This window comes from Cydia splendana, chromosome Z (genome assembly GCF_910591565.1).
Source record: "Cydia splendana chromosome Z, ilCydSple1.2, whole genome shotgun sequence".
Classification (NCBI taxonomy): Eukaryota; Metazoa; Arthropoda; class Insecta; order Lepidoptera; family Tortricidae; genus Cydia; species Cydia splendana.
The window spans coordinates 21,839,935-21,863,439 of record NC_085987.1 but is presented as its reverse complement, the minus strand read 5'-3'; the positions used below and the strand labels follow the sequence as shown (position 1 = coordinate 21,863,439).

The following is a 23,505-nucleotide window of genomic DNA, read 5'->3' as shown; positions in this document are numbered from 1 at the left end:
GCTTATCGGACACACTTGGACAATAAACAAGGAATGCATCCGAGCGGCGGCGGCGGTATTATCTTTCATGTGGTATTTGTCACAAGAGTTCAAGAAGTGATTCATCCCATCCCCTCTATTAGAGATGTATTTTGGAGTAACATGGATATATTATTTAGTCACGATTTATTCGTGGGCGACTTTATACTCCTCCTGTGCTGTTTAGTGATTTCGTATTTTGTGACCATGGCTATGGATTACCGGAATTTGAACCCGCCTAACCAAACTGCAATAATTCGTTTTTTTTATAGGTACAGAAAAACAGTGGTTAGTAAAAATGTTGCATAAGGGGTCATCCATTAATTACGTCACACGAATTTCTAGGTTTTTTTGACCCCTCCCCCCCCTTGTCACATTTGGTCACATTTGGCAAACCCCTCCCCCCTAGTGTGACGTCACATTTTTTCTACGAAATCGCCAAATCGAATTAAGTAAGTACCTAAGTATTATTAATATTTTATAAAAATATTTTTGACGATATAAATATTAGTAGTTTTATAACCCAAAACTGCTTAGGAAAGAAAATTAAAAGAATAAAAACGATTATCGTTTTAAAAACTTGTTATTTAAATGTACAGCGAATAAAATAATAAAAAAAAAAAAATCGGTTACTGATGAAGTTAAAGTGACGTCACAAAGTTTGTGTCTCCCCCCTCCCCCATGTCACAATATGTCACATTTTCTTGACCCCCTCCCTCCCCCTAAGCGTGTGACGTAATTAATGGGTGACCCCTAATGCTGTTCAACTGGCCGGCTTCATAAGCGGCGATTTATTTACCGTGCGCGCCAGGCTCGAGACCCATAAGCTGAGTCATACGTTTTAGCTAAAAACGGTTTGTATGGTGGCCCGGCGTATTGTGTACGTTCAGCGGTTCGTGGCCATGAATGGGTTAATGGTGTTTATAGGTAGTGCTATCGACACGTTTATAATAAACTAAACTAGTAAATAATATTTAAGATATTTTCTTAACTAAAACCATAAAATGACTATGGTTGCCGACTAAAATTATAACAATTAAGTATATTGTTATTGACTATAATATATTGTATGGTTGCACCTGCTAAATAAAAAACCTCGTAAGTCACTTTTTAGGATTTTTATAAGAAGCTGTTTTATGCAGCGCAGCGTCGACAGTGACCGTGATTTACGAATACGGTGACTACAATAGGGTAGCAGCGTTGCGCTTTAATTTCTTCTGGTGGGACCAAGCTAGACACTGCAGTTAGCAGTGGAAGTGACTACGAGAATCAAACGAAGTGACGAAAATATCTGCGCAAAATAACTGTCATGCAGAAACGGCTTGAGAATTTTTATTCTCATAACTACTGCTGACTGTATAAGTTTGTTTTAAATCGTATAATCAGATCAGTTGGAAAATTGTTTTCCAGATCTACCTGGAATACTATTACTGGGTGTATATTTGCAATTTGTATTGCGTTCAGTGTGCCTTCACATAATTATTAAAACATCTCAATACTCTTATCTGGTCCTGCTGGCTACCTATACTGACTATGTACTCGTATCACGTACAGTCACGATCACAAATCTGTAGACAGGTTTATCCCTCATAGGGTCCTAACATTTTGTCCAGAAGCTTAACGTTAATACATTGCTGAACAGGACCATCAATAGAGCGCAGTTACAAACTATATAGTGAACGCCCATAGATGGACTGTCCAACAGTGCGTTAAGTGCATGTAAATGTATATCACCAACACGCCCAAAACAAATTATATTAGTTAGGGTTTTTAGGCGTGTTGATTGTATAACAATTTAAGTTAATAAATCTAAAATATCTAGATTATTATCATAGGTCTCGCGATTTAGAGAGAGGCGAATGGAACCAATTATTAATATCAGGGACACAGGTGCAAAATAGTATGCAAGAGAATTAAAAGTTCAAAATAACGGTGTAGAGACCTACACTTTACGACATCTCTGGTGCCGTGGCCTCTCTCTGTTGTGCGACACCTATATCAGGTACAGTGCGCTTACTTCCAGTTTGTGATCACGTCGTGGCCATAGATGGAGGTCACACATGGAAATTAAAATAGATATTTCTAACGGTCCCCGCGTTCTGGTTATGTCCAACCTATTTTTTTTATACGTGTTTTGATATTGGACTGATAGAATATTATTACCAATATGTCAATATATAGTCAATTTGTGGTGTTAATATTATTATTCGTCTTCTTTTCGTTCATTCCGGTTCGTTACAGTCAAATACAAAAGACAATTTACTAACCAAAAACTGGAAACAAACGTATGTATGACAAAAATGCTATAATCATAAAATCACCATCGTTTTGTCAGTCAATTTTCTACAATTAAGAACATTATATACACATTCAATATACATACAGTTTACCTCTACCTACATACAAACCGATTGCCTGATATGACTTCTATTACTTGATGCTAACCAAATGCAAGTAAACCTTCAAAGCGTGGCATGGCTGTCAATACAACCACCACCACAACATGATTATGACACCAGAATTGGTATAGTGGCGCCTACAATATTCATATTTTATTTTAACATTAAGTCGAATAAATTGGGAGGTATAAAGCCAGTGTGAATGTCAGTCAGTTATTAAGAAGATTAGGCAAAAGAGTTACATGGTAAATAAGTGTTCCGCGATCAAAGTTTTGGGCGGAACACTAAAAAGGAGCTTAAAAAGAAAACACTGTAATATAGTACATTACCACGAGGAAGAAGATTTTAATTAAATGCCAAAGTTATGACGTTTTGTGGTCCTTATCTACACTCGGTTAACTTCGCGGTATTTGTACAACAAGGTGCCACTTGACCACCTGAGCCTAACATGTACGTAGACTGTAGAATTCTTACGTTTTAATTAAAGCTCTTTGAAGAAGAAGAGACTGTTAGATGTGTGCCAAAATTTCAGGAAGTAAAAGTATAATGTAAAAATAAATATGAAATGTGTGTAAGGAGGGAGGAGAGAGCGAGTCGGTGTCATAGTGCGGTTAATCCCAATCGTCGTCGCTGGTGGCGGGCTCGCTATCGTCGGAGTCGGAGGAGTGGATGACGCGCGAGCGCTCGTCCAGCGCGCGGCGCAGCGCCACGGCCAGGCCCGAGGCGCCGCCCGTGCCCGCCGTTGGCTCCGCACCGTTGCTCGCCGGCCGCGACGCCTGCACCTGCACAACCAACAACACACCTTAAGACGGCCGTTCATCACCAGAGGGCCTCCTACCTGTCTTGCATATTCAAACGTTAGACAAGCAAATAGACAAACAGAGTTGTTTGTGGTAGGTCCAGAGATTATATAGATTTTAGCATTTACAGCTATGGTTAATGTACATCAAATTATGTAAAAATATTTTCCATGCTGTCAACAGTGTACACCGATTTATGCCGTGTAGTCCAAGTACGAACAAAAAAAAAACCGGCCAAGTGCGAGTCGGACTCGCGCACGAGCGGTTCAAATGGGACTACGTTTACATCGAAATCGACGAGAAGCGGCCGTCCCCTTTCCTCTTAAAACAGCGAGCAATTCTACGATCAAGTGCTTTGGAAAGTGATTTATAGCCAACTATACATTGCCATTACACTTGTTTTACATGTTGTATCATGTATGTGTATGTACCTAAAGACGATGATGAGTATGACTAGTGCGATAGCGGTGATTAGACATGTGTCGTTCACGAGAGAGTGATTTAAATGAACTATATCTTTTGATTGAACTCGCTCACTCTTAAACTCACTGATGATTTAACTCGCTCAGTCGCTCATCTATCTCAGTGTTGCTTGCGCGTTCTTTCTCACTCATGATTCGAATGAGCCGACCGAGCGTGACGAGCGAGAAGCGAGTGAGACGATGCGAATAGGTTTCGGAGCGATTAGGAAGAATTCGGAGGGTGTCAGTAAAACATGGCGTGATCGTATCGCGTGATTCGCCATCTTGGTCGCACTTATGGCTATGTGTATCTGATTGATTGGCATTTCCCTCTACTCACTCTTAAACAATATAGTCTATTGATCCACGGAGCGAAGTGAGCGAAATGAGTGATATATATCATCGCGAGCGAAAGATATGAATCAATCTTTTCAGTACAGTGAAGCGTTTTGCTCATCTCTAGCGGCGATAGTCCGCCAGGTACTCACGGATCGCAACTCGACTCCCTGTCGGATCTCGCTGAGCAGGTTGCTCCGGTTGTCCTCTGCGGGCGGCTTGGACCCGGCTTCCACGTGCTGCAACCAATTTCCAACACAGTTACAATGGTATACAAACGCGAAATTTTATAGTTCACACTTTATAACGTAAACTTATTGTTTTCAATTAAATTGTTCCTCATTTGTCGTTTGACCGGTTGTTGATGGAATTATTAACAATATAAGTATAAACATATATAAAATACAACTCCCCACACATTTTCACTAAACATAACGAAGAACAATCACGACAGCGAAGACCTTAGACGTTTCGTTCAACGTGATTTCTGTTTCAAAGCATGAAACTTTATTGTAACAATAACAACTGTTTTAGGATAATTTTGGTGTCTATAATATTGCATTTTAAAATATACAGGGTGGAAAGGCACGACGATCCTTTCCGGAAATGGGAGATAGTTTAGCCTAAGCTCTATATTTTCTCCATAGAAACTATGTTAATATGGGCAACCGTTTCTAAATTATGACCTTTTAAACATCCACGCAAAAAACTACTTTGTTCTAACCCTAACAGGTGACAGGGTCAATGAACTTACTTGTAAACAATCAGTATTCGACAGGAAATTATGCTAATTTGTTGCCATCTAACCATTTTTAGATCTGCTTACAGCACGGTAAGAATCATTGCAGGATTTTCGCTTTCTTAGTGGTTCCACTTGTTCAATACTTGAATGAAATAGTTATGTTATTCCTTAATATTAATAATACTAACCACAACATTGTTTACAACGACAGTTCAAATGGTGACATTGACAACCACTCAAAAGTACGCAATCGTCTTATAAATATCTCTGGTTTCCTTGACTGATAAAAAGGTTTTAGTTTCTTAACACGTTTCACAAAATTATTTTCGAATAATTGGAAACTATTTAAAATAATAAAAAATTACATGTAGGTTGTGTTAGTTGCACCAAATGAACTTGCAAAAATGAAATACTAAGAATAAATCAAGAATAAATACTTCTTCAATACCAAACTAACAAACCTTCTTGCGTGGTAGGAAATAGACAAGACGTCTGATGTTTGAAATTAAATTTTCATTGAACTAATACTTATTGAATGTCATATTCTTCAAATAAAAATGTTAGATGCTCGTGGCTATTTAAATTTGTGGGGCTGTGTAAAAGATATGGTGTACCAAACCAAACGGAATGTGAAACTGCGGACGAAATGAGACAAAGGCTAATTGGTGCTTTCTGCGGAGGATAAATGACGAAGAGCATACACTATATCGCATGTGCATCGACATACTCGGGTACGGGCTGCGGCGGCGTTGTAATACACGGAGGTACATTTGAACACCGTATGTGAAAAGAAGATAGTATTAAATATTGGAAAAAAGTAATTATCTAAGAAAGTAATAAAATTGTTTGTAATATTTTTGCATGCATTTGATTTACTTGACATTTATGCGTCATTCATACATCATTGCGATACTGTCAACGATCGGAAAAAAGTGTAAAGTCCCGAGCTTTCCCGACGGAGATCCTTAATCTAGCCGTCATGTGCACATGCTATAGGGTTATCACCACAGTTAAAAAGTAGTATTTTTGCAATTTTTATTTTTTACTCAATTAACGATTCTTACCATTACCAATAGTCTCTGTATCACTTAAACGACCTAATACTTCCGGGAAGGATCGTCGTGCCTTTCCACCCTGTATTTATAAAATTATAATAAGTTAATAAGTTCAGTCGTAAGTACACGTAGAAGTAGGAGTCTATAAGTACAATCGGCATCAGATATACTGGAGCGACCGTGTAATATGGCGATTAGCCAGTTTTAGTGTTTAGCAGTAACGCTTTGGTTTACTGCGACATAAAACGCATATTGTTTGTGTCAGCGCAACCTAACGTGTATATATAGGCAGGCATTTAGAGAATATACGTTCTTATACTATCACACATAAGGTGTTTGACTTCTACTCCCATCACCCGCTCGAAACCATATATAACAATATCCCACTTGTTATTTGAACCGCGGTAATCAAAAATATTTGATCTGAACACACATTCCAACGCCTTAACAAGAGTGGTGTCCAGATATTTGTGAGATTTCGGTCGCACCGATATATCGATCGAGCTATTATCATGTAGGAACTATAGTATGCATTAAAAATAAAAATCACCTTTAAAGCCTTGTTTCCACTGCGAATGCTTTCCATGAGCGCGGCTCTTACGTCAAGTGGCACCGCAGCGTCTGGCGGGCCAGGCGGTGCAGGCGGCGCGGGCGGCGCGGGGGGCGCGGGAGGCGCGGGCGGCGGCGGAGGCGGCGGCGCGCCTGCCGGCGGCTGCATCGGCGGCGGCGGCGGCGGCACCGCCGGTGGACCACTCGACGGCGCTAAAACACACACAGTTACCACCTTAAGGCACAGAATAAATAATAGTACTAGGTACAGAAGACTCACTCTCTAACAAAACGCGTCTGTCACGATCAGCACAGATATGGCCGCTAGGTGGCGACAGCGCCACGCGCGGCTTAATGACAAACCCCAAAATTGGGGTCGAACGGATGTCGTTTTAGCTACCTGTAGCAAAGCGACGAAATCGCGGAGTGAACCACGCCTGCTTAAGGTATGTACTTTTTTAAGTAATACGATTGGATTTACAAAAGGTTAAAATTAGTGATGTACCGACTATTGATTTGGCCGACTAGCCGACTAATCGGCGCTCGAATGGCCGATTAGTCGGCCGACTAGTAGACTAGTCGGCCAGATCATTAGTTTCGTATAAGTTCAGGTGAAAAACAATACTTTTACTCCTTTGGTCGCGCTATTCATCATATTAGCTTGGCTAAAAGGTGTTCTCTACAGCTTCAAAGACCTATCACAAGAATCCTCGTTCAATTTCTGTCTTTCTTTTATTATGCGATCCTGAGCAGACCGTCCGTACAGCTTGTAGGAGGTATTTCCAAGGCTCTATTTCCCGTACGTAGTCGCCAGTTAAGAACCTATCCCCTGTGGTCAGCGTCTTTACGATCAACGTGCACTGACTAAGTCTCTAAATTTTGCAATAACATTAATAGTTCGCCATGGCTCCACCATTAAAAAAAACAAATCCATACCATATATATAATATAAAGGTGAAAATGTGTCGGTCTGTCTGTCTGTCTGTTACTTCTTCACGCTTAAGCCGCTGAACCGATTTAGTTGAAATTTGGTATAGAGATAGTTCCCCGGGAAGAGTCCCGGGGAAGGACATAGGATAGTTTTTATGTCGGAAATCATCCCTGAAGAGAGTGCAAAGGAAGGTGGAATTGAAAGAGTTAATGAATTGCCTAATAATTGAAGTAGCGCATTGCTGCGAATTGAATGATTACTATTAGCATTATATCCAGGCACTATACCTACTTAAGCTGCTGTCACTAATTCCACGCAGACAAAGTCGCGGGCAAAAGCTACTACTGAATAATAATAATATTATTTAACTATCGAACTTGCCCATGAAATTACACGAGAATCAGTTGAGATCGACCTGTAGGGGAAAACACCATCCCACCAACATTAGGGTGGAGCGAAATCCAAAATTCTTGAATGTAGCAATGGAACCCCTCTAAAAGGTTGACTAATTTTTTATTATTTAAGGGAAAAAAATAAAAAATATATTGGTATATACTTTTAGCCCTCTACTATTCGATTATATACAGTGTGTAAGTCTAATACGGGCGATAAATTAAATCGGACATAGTATTCATTAGTGTAATCATGAAGTAAAAGGTTTTTTTAAGTTGCAGTTCATTACGAGCCCATAATTAACTTTTTAAAATTTCTCAGCAGCAATGTACTGTAAACATGGTTGCGGTACCGAAATGTCAAATGTTCATTAGCAATACAACAATAGCATTTACAAACTTACCTATCTGGAGGAACATTCACAATACATGTTAGCATTACACTGCGTTTAATGTTTTGTAGTTATTTTGGTAGATTAAAGTACTACTAGGCGTGTTAAGAGATATTAAATCTTATTTATTTATCATGTTTATCAACAAGAAACTGACTTCATTTTAATCAGTTACGCTAACAGCACTTGACGTGATTATTTCTAATCTGAGCAATAGACAAACACCTTTGATATCACACCTTTTTTGAAAATTCATTTAATATCAGTATCTCATAAGTGATTATTGTGTATTCATTTCGTATTTAATTTGCCTGATTTTTTATACCAGGATGGCGGAAAATAAGTATACGGCCCGCCTAATAGTTGTACAGTTATTACCAAAATTATTTCGAGAATTAACTAAACCGTCTAAACACCACAAAACTTGTAGACCGGGAGATAGTGACACATTTTACTGGGTCATTTGTACCAGTATGGCGGTTCGTCAGGGGTCTAAGTACGTAAAGAACGAAATAAAAATGATGGTCATAGCGCTGGTACCGGCGGCCCAATCGCGTGGGCGTTAGTCGAACGTGTCGGATAAAATACGAGTGTCGAACGATTTGTTCCACAAAAATCCTCGTATTATTCGATAGTCCATAAAAAAGAAGTAGACGGTAGCGTAATGCCATACTTCTCCGGTGTGACTTACAGCCCGCCATACTGAGGCGAACACATTAATTAAAAAAAAACAATTAAATCATTTGTGCCAAGCTAATTTTTGCACAGGTGATCATCGTCGAGCAGCCATTCATGGACATCACCATGCCATACTTTTCGGATGGTTCCAAATGGCCGCCATACCGCCGCAAAGGAGTTAATTTTTTTTTTATTGCTAAACGATTTGTACCATCTTGTAATTTTTTTTCAAGACTTTCTGTGTGATCATAAATGGAAATCTCATAATGCCATACCTGTAGGAGGTGGCAAATGTGTACAATATTTTTTTTTTATTTCAAGTATGGTGCCCCTTTTTCCCCCTATTAGAAGTATGGCAAATATAATAATGGTCACATTGCATCATATAATTTCCAAAAATCCAAATGCCATACTGGTACAAATCGTCAAAAAATTGTTTTTTGTTTTAAGTCTTGGCTTAAGTCTCACAGTCGTCCGCCCCGTAGTTATAATCTGAAATATATTTTTTTAGGTACAATTGTATCCAAATAAACAGAATATGATGATGCCATGCTGTAAAAAATTATTTTACGTATACATAGTCGTATTTTTGAAACGTGTCGATTAAATAAGTTTTTCAAGTATGGCAGCACTTTATCCCCCTACTATAAGTATGGCAATTATAATAACGGTCACATTTTATCAAATACTTTCCAAAAATTTAAATGCAATACTGGTACAAATCGTTTAACAAAAAAAAAAAAATTAACTCCCTTGCGGCGGTATGGCGGCCATTTGGAACCGTCCGAAGAGTATGGCATGGTGATGTCCATGAATGGCTGCTCGACGATGATCACCTGTGCAAAAATTAGCTTGGCACAAATGGTTGAATTGTTTTTTTTTAATTAATGTGTTCGCCTCAGTATGGCGGGCTGTAAGTCACACCGGAGAAGTATGGCATTACGCTACCGCCTACTTCTTTTTTATGGACTATCGGAAAATACGAGGATTTTTGTGGAACAAATCGTTCGACACTCGTATTTTATCCGACACGTTCGACTAACGCCCACGCGATTGGGCCGCCGGTACCAGCGCTATGACCATCATTTTTCTTTCCTTCATTACATGCTTAGACCCCTGACGAACCGCCATACTGGTACAAATGACCCAGTAAAATGTGTCACTATCTCCCGGTCTATTGGTACATTGTGTGAAAACGTGGCAAACTCTTTGGTGGAATTGCAAGTTTCTTATTTTATTTCAACTCTGATTTGACAATGTCAGTCTTTCGATTCAAAAGTAATCGTATGTTATAAAAATGCCTCGTTTAACAACTTTTACTGCTCCTGAATTAATGGACATGATTTTAATTTACGGTGAAACACTACAAAATGGTCATCGAGCGCTCGCTGTGTACAGAGAGCGATTCCCTCATCGGGTTGTACCAAGAAACGCTCGAGTAATTGTAAACGCGATACAGCGAGCTCGCGAAGGATTGCCCGTAACTGGAAGGGTGGAGGGAGCAGCTATTCACGATGAGCTTCCAGTTCCATTGCAAGACACAATCCTTCGCCATTTTGCACTTAATCCTGAAAGTAGTACAAGGGATGCAGGAAGACGATTTAATACGAGTTGTTATTTTATGGAGTCAATCAAACGTCGTTGCGAAACCTGTTCTGAAATACAAGGAAGGCACATCGAGAATAGGTATTTGCGGCGAAACCGGCAAAACTAAACTCAGGTTTCTCAGAATTTGTATTGTTGTAAATTGTGTTTTTTAGTTTTCTTTTTTAGTTGGTTTTCTTTAGAAGTATTTCAGCAACTTCAGTACATTTCAGTTGTAATTTCAATGGGTCGTTATTAAAATAAATGATTGCTTTAATAAGATTTTTTGATGTAATTTGATTTTAAACTAGATATAGTCATTTCGTCAGATAAAAAACATCATACTTATTTATTATTTACCCACCCATGACAGTTAATGACATTACATACGCAATAGGAGTTTTTGAAAGTAACTGTCAACGAGCGTTTAACGTGAGTGTGTTTGCATTACATTGCGGGCTGAATTATTTTGTATGGACAAAATTATTGTTGCAACTTTAAGTAAATGTTATCTAATTACCTTTACTTTGTCCTATACTAACCACCGTTAAGAGATTCGCCCGTATTAGACTTACACACTGTATAGCAATATATGTATATATTTTTAATAAATTTAATTTATGCTTATTTTTTTTATAACAAGTTTATTTCATTAAATAACATATTTTTCTTATAGATATACTCGATTCCTATACTTATTTTTGTTTATAACGTATATTTTTATGACACGGTAAAACCACGTACATAGGGGTTTTATGGAAAATGCCCTTTAACCCGGATATTGTGCACAAATTGGAGTTTGCAACCCATAACAGAATCGAATATCGAATCGAAAGAATAGTTTTCACTATTTTGAACATGATAAGATAATAAAAAGAATACTAATATAAGTATATATATGCCTAACAAACGTGTGAACATGACCCAAAAAGGGCGTAAGCGACGCCGAAGGGCGAAATTTGACGCTTATTTAAACATATAAGTAACCCTTTTTTTGCAGTAAAATGATACTTTTCGTAATCAATAACATCTTTACTTTGACACAACACTGTCTAAAAAAAATAACTCATATAATTTTTTTACACTGGAGCATTTTCCTTGTTTTGCATGAAATTGCTGTTTAATATGAAAAATTGAAATTATATTATTTCATAAATATTGAAAAATGCACTAAAATTTTGGTAATAACTTATTATACGCTTATTAAGTATTATATAATTTCAATAAAATGTACACATATTAGTGAAATAGTATATTTTAATAATTTATGAAAATTTACCTTTATTAATTTCTTTAGCGGCTGAGTAGAGGGCTAAAAGTAGTGTTGATTTTGAAACTTGATATAATTACTATAATCTACATGACAAACTGCAACTTTTGGTACCGGTTCCACATCAATAATCAAATTTTAATTTTTTTCCATACTACGACGCTCCACCCTAACCAACATGCGTTAACGATCAAACGGTCAATTATATGAACAAAAGTTTTCGTATGCACTCTGAATAGGTATTTTAGTAAAATAGACATAAAACATATGGTAAATATTGCCTGTCGATTTCTTTTTTTTCTGTTTTTCTTGCACTAATAAAGTGCCGACTAATCGGCCATTTTAACCGACTAGTCGCCGACTAATCGCCGACTACAAATGTGGCCGGATAGTCGGCTTTCCCGACTAGTTATACTATTTCTTAATTTGGCTTCATCGTACAAATTAAGACACTGGTATTGTACACTTACGCTGAATGGGTCTCGGCGGCGGCGGGTTGCGGGAGACGGCGGGCGGCGGCGGCGGCGGCACGGCGCGCGCCGGCGGCGGCGGGGGCGCACGTGAAGCTGCACAACACACGCTCTATATTAGGACAAGGCCCGTTTTCTCCACGTTTCCAAAAGCTACATCCAAAACACTGTTTTCCTCAATACTTATTATTACTATTAAAAGTATTAGAACAAATTAAATTATTTTCAATAACTATTACATAAAAAAAAAATTATTTCAGTTTACAATACTATATTGTAGAGATTGTTGGTATAGCAATTATCCCAAAGCAAACCGGTTCTTGAAAACATCGGTTACGGTTATTTTTCGGTCTTAACCGATTTTATAACTGGTTATTGCATATTCCGTAATGACGATCCTCTACAGTAGCAATCCTTGAATCAAAACTGTGTGTGTTCATCTTTCTAACATCGGTAGAGGTAGAGCGCCAAAAAAGTGTACACGACCTTATATTACCTATTAAACTAAACATTAAGGTAGCGTATATGTCGCAGGCAAATTGTAAGATTCGGCATTTCACAAACGGCGTCGTCATTTTACAAACGATTTCACGTTTGTAAATTGCCGAAGGCAAACTTTTAGTGTGCTCAATAGTGTCAACGTAAACGTGATGGTTGTCTGAGGGTGACCATGGTTTTCTGTTTTATCAATTTATATTAACTTTTATACCACACCACCATCCTCACGGCCACCAAAATCTCAATCACCCAAAATCGAATCAGAACACCCACTATCCACGTGGTCTTGTCTGTCCTACCCCTAGAGAGTAATTACGTAATCCGAGGCGCGGAAGGAGAGCAGCCCTCGCCGGCTGTAACGGAGCGCGGGAACGCATTTTGACCGTGTTTCGTCGCGCGAAGGTGGAAGGGCTGCTTTTCCACAGCGCCGGAGCCACCCAGATCCAAAAGCCTCCCACGTCCCACGCGCCCCTAATAAGTCCGATAAACTCCAGATTTGATGGACACAGTGGCGTAGCTAGGGGCGGGCGGCGAGGGTGGTCCGCCCCGGGTGTCACCCATTTAGGGGTGACACCCGACCGTGAACATCAGTAGTGCCATCTATAAAAATTCGTAAAACTGTGGAAGCTTGCACAACCGCCATTAAGGAAATAATATACAACATGCCCACGAGGAACCCGAGAAATTTTGACAGTGTATTCCTGATCATGTTTAAAGACTAAAATGTCCTATTAAACTGTTTTGGAATTCGCCTAGTTTCAGGGTCCAGTACCATCAGCCAGCTAAAAATAACTTGTTACTTAGTGCAAAATGTTTTTTTAATGGCGATATTGCTACTATGGGACCTAGTCCAAAATATCCAAATATCATTATTGATAGAATATTTTTATATTTTATGTACAGAATATCTGGGAGACCGAGCTTTGCTCGGACAACACACAAAAACTCAAAAATGCGCGTTTTCCCAGAGATAAGACCTATATCGATTTATCACCCCCGAAAACCAAACCAAATTTCATCGAAATCGTTAGAGCCGTTTCCGAGATCGCCGAAATATATATATAAATAAATAAATACACAAGAATTGCTCGTTTAAAGGTATTAGATAGATATTTTTTCCTTCTTTTGCGTTGCGAGGGTTTCAAAGCACGAGGGTTAAACAAAATTTGCCCCCGAGTGAAACACAAAATTTTTCACTACACCAACCCAAACCGAATACTAAATGTAAAATATCAAACAAAATCAAATTCAAATGAATGTTATTAAACATTTATCATCCAAAATCATCATTTAAAAGTCAATTCTACCAGCTAACATAAGAAAACAACAACAGCATTTGATTACTTTGCCTCACATGTGAATAAAATGCAACTTTGCTATCAGTTTATGAAGTGAAAAGTAAGCCTTTACATGCTGGTGTGGTGAAAAGGTTTTTTTCTTAAATTATATATGTGATTATTTCTGTCATTGACAAAAAAATATTAATATTGTTTTTGGGTGACAGTTTTACAAATTATAGCATTTACATTTTATGTACAAATACGTACCGAAAAATCGAAAAAATAAATATTTTGGCGAAATTGACGTCAACTCTTTTAATATTTTTTCCTTATTTTGGCCTCAGAAATGCGTGGTTAAAATCTCTCGGATTCCTCATGGGCACCTGGTATGTAACAATAATATTGTCGGGTGAAAAGCAAGTCACTAAGTACTATCAAACAATTAAATTAACAATTCACTTTATTACACTTGTAACACGGTTTATAGTCCAATAATTTCAATGGTGTTAGTTAGTGACTTTTGCTTGTCACCCGACGATATGTTGACGCCTCGTAGGTTTTTTTACTATGTGATTATTTCTGTAATTGAGAAACTATGTCACTGTTTCTAATTGTGTGACTCTGGACTATTTGAAATTCATTGTGAAATGGCATTTTACAGAATCTCTTCCAAATCTCGCACTTGGCAAAAAAAAAAAAATTTAACATAGATTATTTATTGAGAGTTCAAGGAATCTAAAATGAAAACGATGGAGTAAATTGTGGGCTATGGAATATTATATATGTGACGTTTAGCAGACGACGTTATTAATTATTATTACTTTTTTAAATAATTATATTTTACAATTTATATTGAATTTTGGGGTGACACCCACAATTTCCGCCCCGGGTGCCACCGATGCTAGCTACGCCACTGGATGGACATCCCAGGGTTTTTCATAGTTTTGATGAGCAGCGCCACGCGTGGTAAATGCATGATAATTCGACCAAAATACCGCGGCAAATTGGAAACGGCGCTATTAATGTCTGGTATTTTACAAAATGACAACATTTTACAATTTGCCTTATCATTTTACAAACGGCGGATTCTTACAATTTGCCTGCGACATAGATATTTTATGCTCTTAATTACTACGGCTAGCACTGACAATGAGTTGGGATAGAGAAGTGGTACTCACGCGGCTGGGGCGGGTGCGGAGGCGCGGGGCTGCGGTGCGGCACGGGCGGCGCGGGCGGCGCCGGGGCGGGCGCCGGCGCGCCGCGCCCGTACCCTCCACCACCTGTAACAAACGGAAGAGAGAGGGTCTTTAAAAATGCTTATAAATACATAGGTGATTGAAGGGTGACGTGTATAACAGTGTTGAACCCCTTCAGCGCCAGAATTACCTCGCTTTTGGTACTGAATGGGTGTAAATGCTCGTAATTTTAGTATTAATTTATTAACGTAAAATAACTATGTATGTCTAACTAAAATGTACAAGATTCTAATTGAATACATAGTCGCGTTAACAACTGCTATGCTCTCTCTGTAATTGTTCAGCCTTCATAATTAAGGATCAAGGTGTAAAAGAAAAATTAGTTTACATCTCTCCTATTCGGAAAGATCAGCTTTCATAAGCTGATAGCCGGGTGAAAAACTGCATTTCCCGCCCTAGGGTAGAAAGTATTTTTTTTTAATTTGTACTTCAAGCAACGACTAATAGCCATATATGCCATATATTCAGTTAAAAGCTTTCATATTAGCTTCCACATTTTCAGACCAAGTACGAGTACTTATGTATTATCGAAATTAAATGTCAATTGCATAAAAATTACACTTCTTCTATTTAATATTTAAATGTATGAAATAAACATAAGTATTTGTTAATAAATCAATATAAATGACGATGAATGTTTAAAGTCACTAAGTACATTACATTTCATTCATTCAGTTTCACTTTTTTTAAGGCGCGTATACATTAAGGCCATTTCAGAGACATCCCAAAGATCGGATGGTTTTAGATTTTTTTCCGATCAAAATGCAAATTGCGCCAATTCCAGTCCCTATTTCGCTTAACCGTCAAAATATTTTTCACCACACCAGATCGGAAAGGCTTACTTTGCACTTCAAAAACTGATAGCAAAGTTTCATTTTATTCACATGTGAGGCAAAGTAATCAAATGCAAATTTTGAGTTGTTTTCTTATGTTTGCTGGTAGAATTGACTTTTAAATGATGATTTTGGATGATAAATATTTAATAACATTCATTTGGATTTGATTTGGTTTGATTTTGTTCGATATTTTACATTTATATTCGCTTGCTTGGGTATCAATATTAGCACGAGCGGTTAAACAACAACTTTGCCCCCTTGTAAAACAAATAACTATTCTTGTGTTTGACTTCCCTCATAGCCGAAATGAAAAGTAGAGTGTTTACTCGGGTAAAAGTAACCATCTCACTTTCGACCTATTGGCGCTCACATTGTGGCGGTGTTCACATCAGATGCGAATCCGCACGCCGGACCGGTGGGTGAGCGGAACATGGCTATATGATAATAAGTTGATTTGGTGTGTGTGGTGACCTTGTGCGGGGCCGGGGTCGGGTTTGTGCAGCTCCTCCTTGACGGCGTCGACGCCGCCGTGCTCGTTGATGAAGTCGTAGATGAACTGGCGCGTGCTGGAGTCCTCCAGCTGCGAGGCCGACACGCCCGCCATCGAGAAGAACGACCGCATCTCCTCCTCCGGCAGGTTGTCCAAGTCGAAACCTGCAATACGCACCACATTCTTTACTAACTACCTATTAACCTCCAAACAGCGTGCATTCACTGTAGAGGGCAGCACGAGAAACCCCTATTTATTGGCCCGACGCAAAGAGTACTTGAAATAGAGAGTTACTGTCATGGTAAATTATGTAGCTACAGTACATTTACTGTCATCTTTCGACAGAAGATTAAACCTGTTAGAACGCCATTTGACTTTGATCATTATTCTTCCACTGATATGTGTTAACTGCGTGACACACTGCTTGCGTCGGTGATTAAGTTCAATAAAACAAACAAGGATAATAAATTGAATTCTAGTCATTTAGGTATAGGAGGTGACAAAAAGCCAGTTTATGTTGCGGAGCATCTAACCGCCTACAACAAGAAACTGCATAAGGAAGCGAGGCTCGCGGCAAAGGACAAGCAGTACAAATATGTGTGGGTTCGGAGCGGAAGAATATTAGTTCGTAAGGACGATAAGGCTCAAGTAGGGTTTGCACGACGGATCCGAAATGTATCGGACGATCCGCGGATCCGGATCCAGATCCGGATAATTTCATACATTTCGGATCCGGATTGCAAACCCTATATGGCTCAAGCCATAGTATTGAAAAGTTTAGATTCCATAAAAATACTTTAATAATAATTTATTCCAAGTTCTTTTGTTCCAAGTGTAAGATTAGCGTCTGTTATAAATAACTAACCAACTAACTAACTAATATGGCTCAGCGATCCAAAGAGGATCTTGGCCTCCGAAACGAGAGCATGCCACTTTTCCCGATTCTGCGCCGTTTCCTGCCAATTATCGGCTTGAAGCTGACGCAGATCCGCTTCCACACTGTCTCCCCAGCGGTATCTGGGCCGACCTACCGGGCGGCTACCAGTCGGTCTTCCCAGGTACGCCCTCTTGGCAGTGGCGTGACTCCCATACAAGCCCAAAAGCCGGGCTTGCCCTAAGGCAACTAATTGCCTTACCGAAATTACGTAGTGATAAGATCAATAAAGATTATTTTAAAATCGCGCGCCAAACGAACCCCTTATTATTAAATTCAAGCCACAGCGGCCTCGAACCGCGGCACGAGCGTGTTGCAAAAATTTGCCGCGGCGTGGCGTCCCGTCCGCGCGAAATAAATCAGGCGTAGGATGTTCTAGCTATCCTGCTCGTACTCGCACTCGTTGGCTTGCAACCGTGCTTGCTTTTTCGTCCCGCTCTGAGCACTATTAGCCTACAAACCGCCAAAGAACGATGTAACTATTTGTTGGTATGTATAGCAATTTTATAAGGCGATTTAAGCTCGGCTTTCGTTTGGAGTGAAGTAAGCTGCATAAGTTCGCACGAGCGCGCGTTCGCGTTTACTTCAAGTGTATTATTACTTATTTAGTCGAGCCAAGTCAGTGGTCGAGACGAAAGTAACGAAAGTTTGTTTAAGTGAATTTGATTACATAGTGAATGTGGATTTGTTCATTGTTGTGGCGTTTAGTTTAATAAGTGTTAACAATGGATCAAGAAGTGGTTCCTTGTGACGGTTTGAAATGCGTCCACGTTTTAGTCAACCAAAACAAGGTAAAGTCTTTGACCTTTGTCGAAAAACGGGACATAATTTCCGCGGCAAAACCAACACCCGGCTTGTGTATTTCTCAGTCAAGTCAGTCGCGTCAGAGAAATATCTGTAGGGCCGTCTACAAAACTCATTGGATTGTTGGTTGTTCCCATACAAATAAGATGTATTGCTGGTGTTGCATATTTTTTTCGAACGACATTAACGTTTGGAATACTTCTGGCTATAACGATTTAAATAATTTATCTGGAGCGATAAAGAGGCACATGAATTCCGGTAAACATATGTGTGCAGTGATTTCTTTTAGCAATTTTGGGAAACAAAGGATCGAGGCCTCTGTCGCGCCAATTATCAGAAGAAATATCAAATCATAACAAGCGCGTTGACAATAATCGTAGTGTTTTTCAGAGGTTAGTCGATATTGTGTGCCATTTAGCACAGCAAGAACTTCCTTTTAGAGGACACGATGAGTCAAACACTTCATTAAATAGGGGCAATTTTTTGGAACTTGTATCGTTGCTATCAAAATATGACGGCGTTCTAGAAAAACATGTTCAAAGCGACAAACCAAGCTCGAGCTATTTGTCTAACAAAAATATTGTTCTAACCGCACAGCACAACTGTATGTAAATTATTATCGTGTAAATTTGTTAATATTGTATATACAAATGAAATTCACTTAAATAAACTAAACGGCTTTTATCAAAGCCACCGGGGGTATGCAATTGCTGATATGTTTGTAATATTCTATCTAGTAATAGTATGACCTCAGTGCGCTATGATTAGCTCGCCTCGACACGTTAGCAGAATGCATTTGAGTCCGAAGAGTGAAGATTGGACAGTTATTAGGAAAACATATCTTTCGGCTTGCCCTACTCCAAAACCCTAGGCACGCCACTGCCTCTTGGCAGCCCGATCCTCTCCCATTCTTAATAGGTGACCGAACCAGCGAAGTCTGTGGGATTTCGTTTCGCCGATGATATTGGGTCCGGCCACCAACTCCTCGATTTCGGCGTTCTCCCGTATCCTCCACGTGCCGTTGTCTCTCTTGATAGGTCCCAGGATCTTACGAAAGATCTTTCTTTCCGCTACCAGGAGCTGACTTTCCTCTTTTTGTGTTAGTGTCCAGGCCTCACACCCATACATAACCCAAGTAGCACAGATTAGCTGTATAGCAGCCGCATAATGAGGTACGAATACGCTTGAAGCTGGAATATAAAAGCTGCATAAGAGCTGTATAAGCGTCTTTTCAGCTTTTATAACTCTTAAATGGGCACAAATTAGGCAGCCTTAAGTTCACATAGCTACTTAAGAGCGTAGTACCAGCAATTTAACGGAATTATAAGGGGTAACAGGAGTTATAAGAGGTGTATATTGACTGGGTAAGAGACCACCAGTTACCCTTTATTCAGCTAATATGTCACATGTGCGCCCTAATACCGGGAAAGATTGACGTTGGGCTGAATAAAAGATAATTAATAACATACTTTTACACCTCTGCCTTAAAAATCAGCTATTAAATTTTGTATAGTGACGACGAACGCAGAGGTGAACATATTTATATTGAAGCAAAAACGTTAAGCGCAACGACACCATAAGTCATTTTGTTAAAGTGTTTAGTTAAATGTTATGTTTTATATATTAATGCGAGAAAGATGTTTGGGAATGCAAGTTTATTGACATTATATATATACATTATCTAAGAAAATTTCAGTGCGCCACGAAAATAATCAGTATTTATTTAAATTAATGATATAAATAAGCTATGTGTAAAAACTATTTCAGTGGTTTGGACAGAATTATGAGATAAAAAGTTAACAATACGTTATAGGAAGTACTAAACTAATTATTTAGGTTAAGAACTCAGGCACAAAACCTTATTGTTACCCTTAAAAGTTGGAAAAGCAATTTCAATTTTATAGGTTATATACAATAAAATGGCGGTCAATGTTAAAAAGCAACGTGAACCGTTAAAATTCTTATATGCAGCATACGACTGTTATATATCTGATAAAGATACTTAAGTGAACCACTATAAAGTCCAAGTCGTTATTTCGATACACTAGTGAACCTCTAAATAGTTATAAGGCATCTTGTGAACGTTTTAACAGCCGCTATGCAGACAGTCCCAATGGCAGTACAATAGGCTGCTTAGTGGTAAACATGTTCAGCGCTAAGCCGTATTATGCGCCACATGTGTTCGATTATACGTCTATTGGTTTCATAATAGTTCACTCGTTCTCCCTTATAATAAGTCAGCGAAATAAAAGCTGCTTTAGCGGTAAACATGTTCAGCGATAAGCTGTATTATGCGCCCCATGTGTTCCATTATACGTCTATTGGCTTCATAATAGTTCATTCGTGCTTCCTCAAAAAGTCAGAATAATAAAAGCTGCTTAGCGGTAAACATGTTCAGCTATAAGCTGTATTATGCGCCCCATGTGTTCCATTTATACGTCTATTAGCTTCATATTAGTTCACTCGTGCTCCCTTAAAAGTCAGCGTAATAAAAGCTGCTTAGCGGTAAACATGTTCAGCGATAAGCTGTATTATGTGCCAAGTGTGTTCCATTATACGTCTATTGGCTTCATAATAGTTCATTCGTGCTTCCTTAAAAAGTCAGCGTAATAAAAGCTGCTTAGCGGTAAACACGTTCAGCGATAAGCTGTATTATGTGCCACATGTGTTCCATTATACGTCTATTGGCTTCATATTAGTTCACTCGTGCTCCCTTAAAAGTCAGTGTAATAAAAGCTGCTTAGCGGTAAACATGTTAAGCGACAAGCTGTATTATGTGCCACATGTGTTCCATTATACGTCTATTAGCTTCATAATAGTTCACTTGTGTTCCCTTAATAAGTCAACGTAATAAAAGTCCACAATTACCTCCTTATACAGCACATGGCGTAATTTTATCCACTAAACAGACCTTATAACGGTTAAAGCATTTGATAACCCTTAAAGCTGTATAGGGTCGTAGCAAATATACCTTTATATCACTCTTTGCGTATTAATGGTAGTTTTCAGAGCCGTAATGCAGCTTTTAATCAGCCCTAAGCTATATAAATATCACTGAGATCTATTATACAGCTGTAGGACCACGAGTGTGCTCTTATAAGTGTCTTAATACGCACAGAGCGTTAGATAGAACTAAAAGTGAGTAGTTATAGAGCTATCTGTGCTACTTGGGAAGGATTGGGCGGATAACGGTCTTATATATTCTTAACTTAGTATTTCTGCTGAGAAGCCTGGACACCAACACTTTATGGAGGGCTGCACTGCATCGCAGGGCGTTTTGGATGCGAATATTGATTTCCTCCTCCCTTGTGTTTGTATCGGTAATGGTGCATCCAAGATACCGGAACTTGTCAACTCCACGGTAGACGGTACCCCCAACATGGAGACTTCTGCGCAATCTGCGCTGAACTCGTGTATTTTTGTAGCGCTTCATGTGGAGGTATTCAGTTTTGGACTGGTTAATCCTGAGACCTATACTAAAGGCCTCTCGCTCCAAGACACTGGCTGCCTGCACTACTTCTCGCGGCTTTCCCCTAATAAAGCAAGGTCGTCCGCGTACCCTATCACTTTGTCTGTTATAAATACTGTGTATAAATTGAATTGTTATTGAAACACGACTGTTGATTGTTGATTTTCTATGTAATCTGTTAATAATTACGTCATAATATGTATCACCGAAACATGGTTGCAAGATAATGTCCATGACTCTGAAATATTTGATGACCGATATTTTGTTTATAGGCGAGCCCGCAATCTCGAACTTCCTTCCTCCAAAAAAACCGGTGGAGGGGTAATGATAGCAGTCAAAAAGAAATTCGTATCGTACAGGATTTATGAATATGAATCGGAGTCGGAAGACTTATGGGTTGTAATCGAATACAAAACCAATAACGCTCTAGTCAAGTTATGTATTTGTTGTGTTTACCTTCCTCCACCTGTGAAAGTAGATGATTTGGAAAGGTTCGTGGATAAGGCGTCTATTAATCTGGTCAATCATACAAATTCTTTAATAGTGGGAGATTTTAACATGCCTTCGATTGCCTGGACCGCAACTGACAATCAAATATCTTTATCCCCAGAATTGCATGGTTCTTGTTCTCTGGGATATCTTGTAATGGAGTTTGCTGCGCTGAACGATTTGGGGCAGTATAATTCTGAAAGTTACTGTAACTCTAAGATCCTGGATCTCGTTTTCTGCACCGAACAAGTTCATCTGAATAAGAGTTGTACTGCCTTAAGCCTCATAGATCCTCACCATCCCCCAATTGAATTCAATATTGAAATTGACTCAGAACCAACTCTCGCGTCTGGTATAAAACCAAGACCAATTTTTTACAAAGCCGATTACGGAGAACTATCCAATTATCTTGGTAGCACAGACTGGCCAACGTTACTGGGATCTTGTGTTGATGTGGTGGTGGTATGGTAGGTAAATTAAAACATGCACTAGACTTTGCCATCAACAAATATGTTCCACTTAAAAAGCTAAAAGGGAAGAGATATCCGGTATGGTTTTCGCGAAATCTAATCAGAATGCAGAAAGAAAGGTTTAAGTTAAGACAGAAAGGAAAAAGATACCATAATCCCCTCTTGATCAGATTAGCCTAGACTTACTTAAGCAGCGGTGTGAACGTCAGGCCCGTATTTGCTATAATTCTTATTGTCAACATTTAGAAGAAAATATCCTACGCAATTCAAAGCATTTCTGGACATTCATTAAGCAAAAACGTAAAAATAAGTCTACGATGCCTGCAGCTATGAAACTGGGAGACAATGTTGCTCAAAATTGTGAAGGGGTTTGTGAATTGTTCGCGAGGAACTTCTTTCTTTCTTCGGTTCTCATCACTCTATGACACCAACAGTGAACCTATTGTATCTGAGCAGTTGGTGAGCATTTCTTCCTTTTTTCCCAGTTCTCTTAGTGAAATCGTGATAGACTAAAGTGTTACCTTAAAACAAAAAAAAATTTAGATTTCGGAAAGGGTTGTGGTCCAGATGGCTTGCCAGCAATTCTGTTGTATAACTGTGCCAAGCAGCTTTCATTTCCACTGACATACATTTTTAATAGGTCCCTTCAGTCCGGAACATTTCCATCTTTGTGGAGACAAAAATAGCACCAATCCATAAGGGCGGTTCAAAGTCGGACATAAGTAACTACCGGCCGATTGCTATCTTGTATACAATCCCAAAACTTTTCGAATCCTTGATTTACCCTGTTATTTATAGTAATTTCAAGCATCAGCTATCAGACAAGCAACACGAGTTTGTTAGGTCAAGATCGACTAGTTCGAAAATGGTTTCCTTTGTTTAGATTTTAAGTAATCACATGG

General features: G+C 38.9%; 1 protein-coding gene across 1 annotated transcript in view; it reads right to left on the bottom strand.

Annotated features, from left to right (window-relative positions):
* Positions 1-2,541: 2,541 nt before the first annotated feature.
* LOC134805209 (actin nucleation-promoting factor WASL-like) overlaps positions 2,542-23,505 on the bottom strand; it is a 32,272-nt gene continuing 11,308 nt past the window's right edge. Inside the window, exons 6-11 of the mRNA XM_063778518.1 lie at positions 16,419-16,601; positions 15,034-15,135; positions 12,078-12,173; positions 6,362-6,573; positions 4,167-4,253; positions 2,542-3,199 (exon numbers count right to left, since the gene is read on the bottom strand). Coding sequence (XP_063634588.1) covers positions 3,029-3,199; positions 4,167-4,253; positions 6,362-6,573; positions 12,078-12,173; positions 15,034-15,135; positions 16,419-16,601 — 851 coding nt within the window. The 3' untranslated portion in view covers positions 2,542-3,028. The remainder of the gene's footprint in view (positions 3,200-4,166; positions 4,254-6,361; positions 6,574-12,077; positions 12,174-15,033; positions 15,136-16,418; positions 16,602-23,505) is intronic.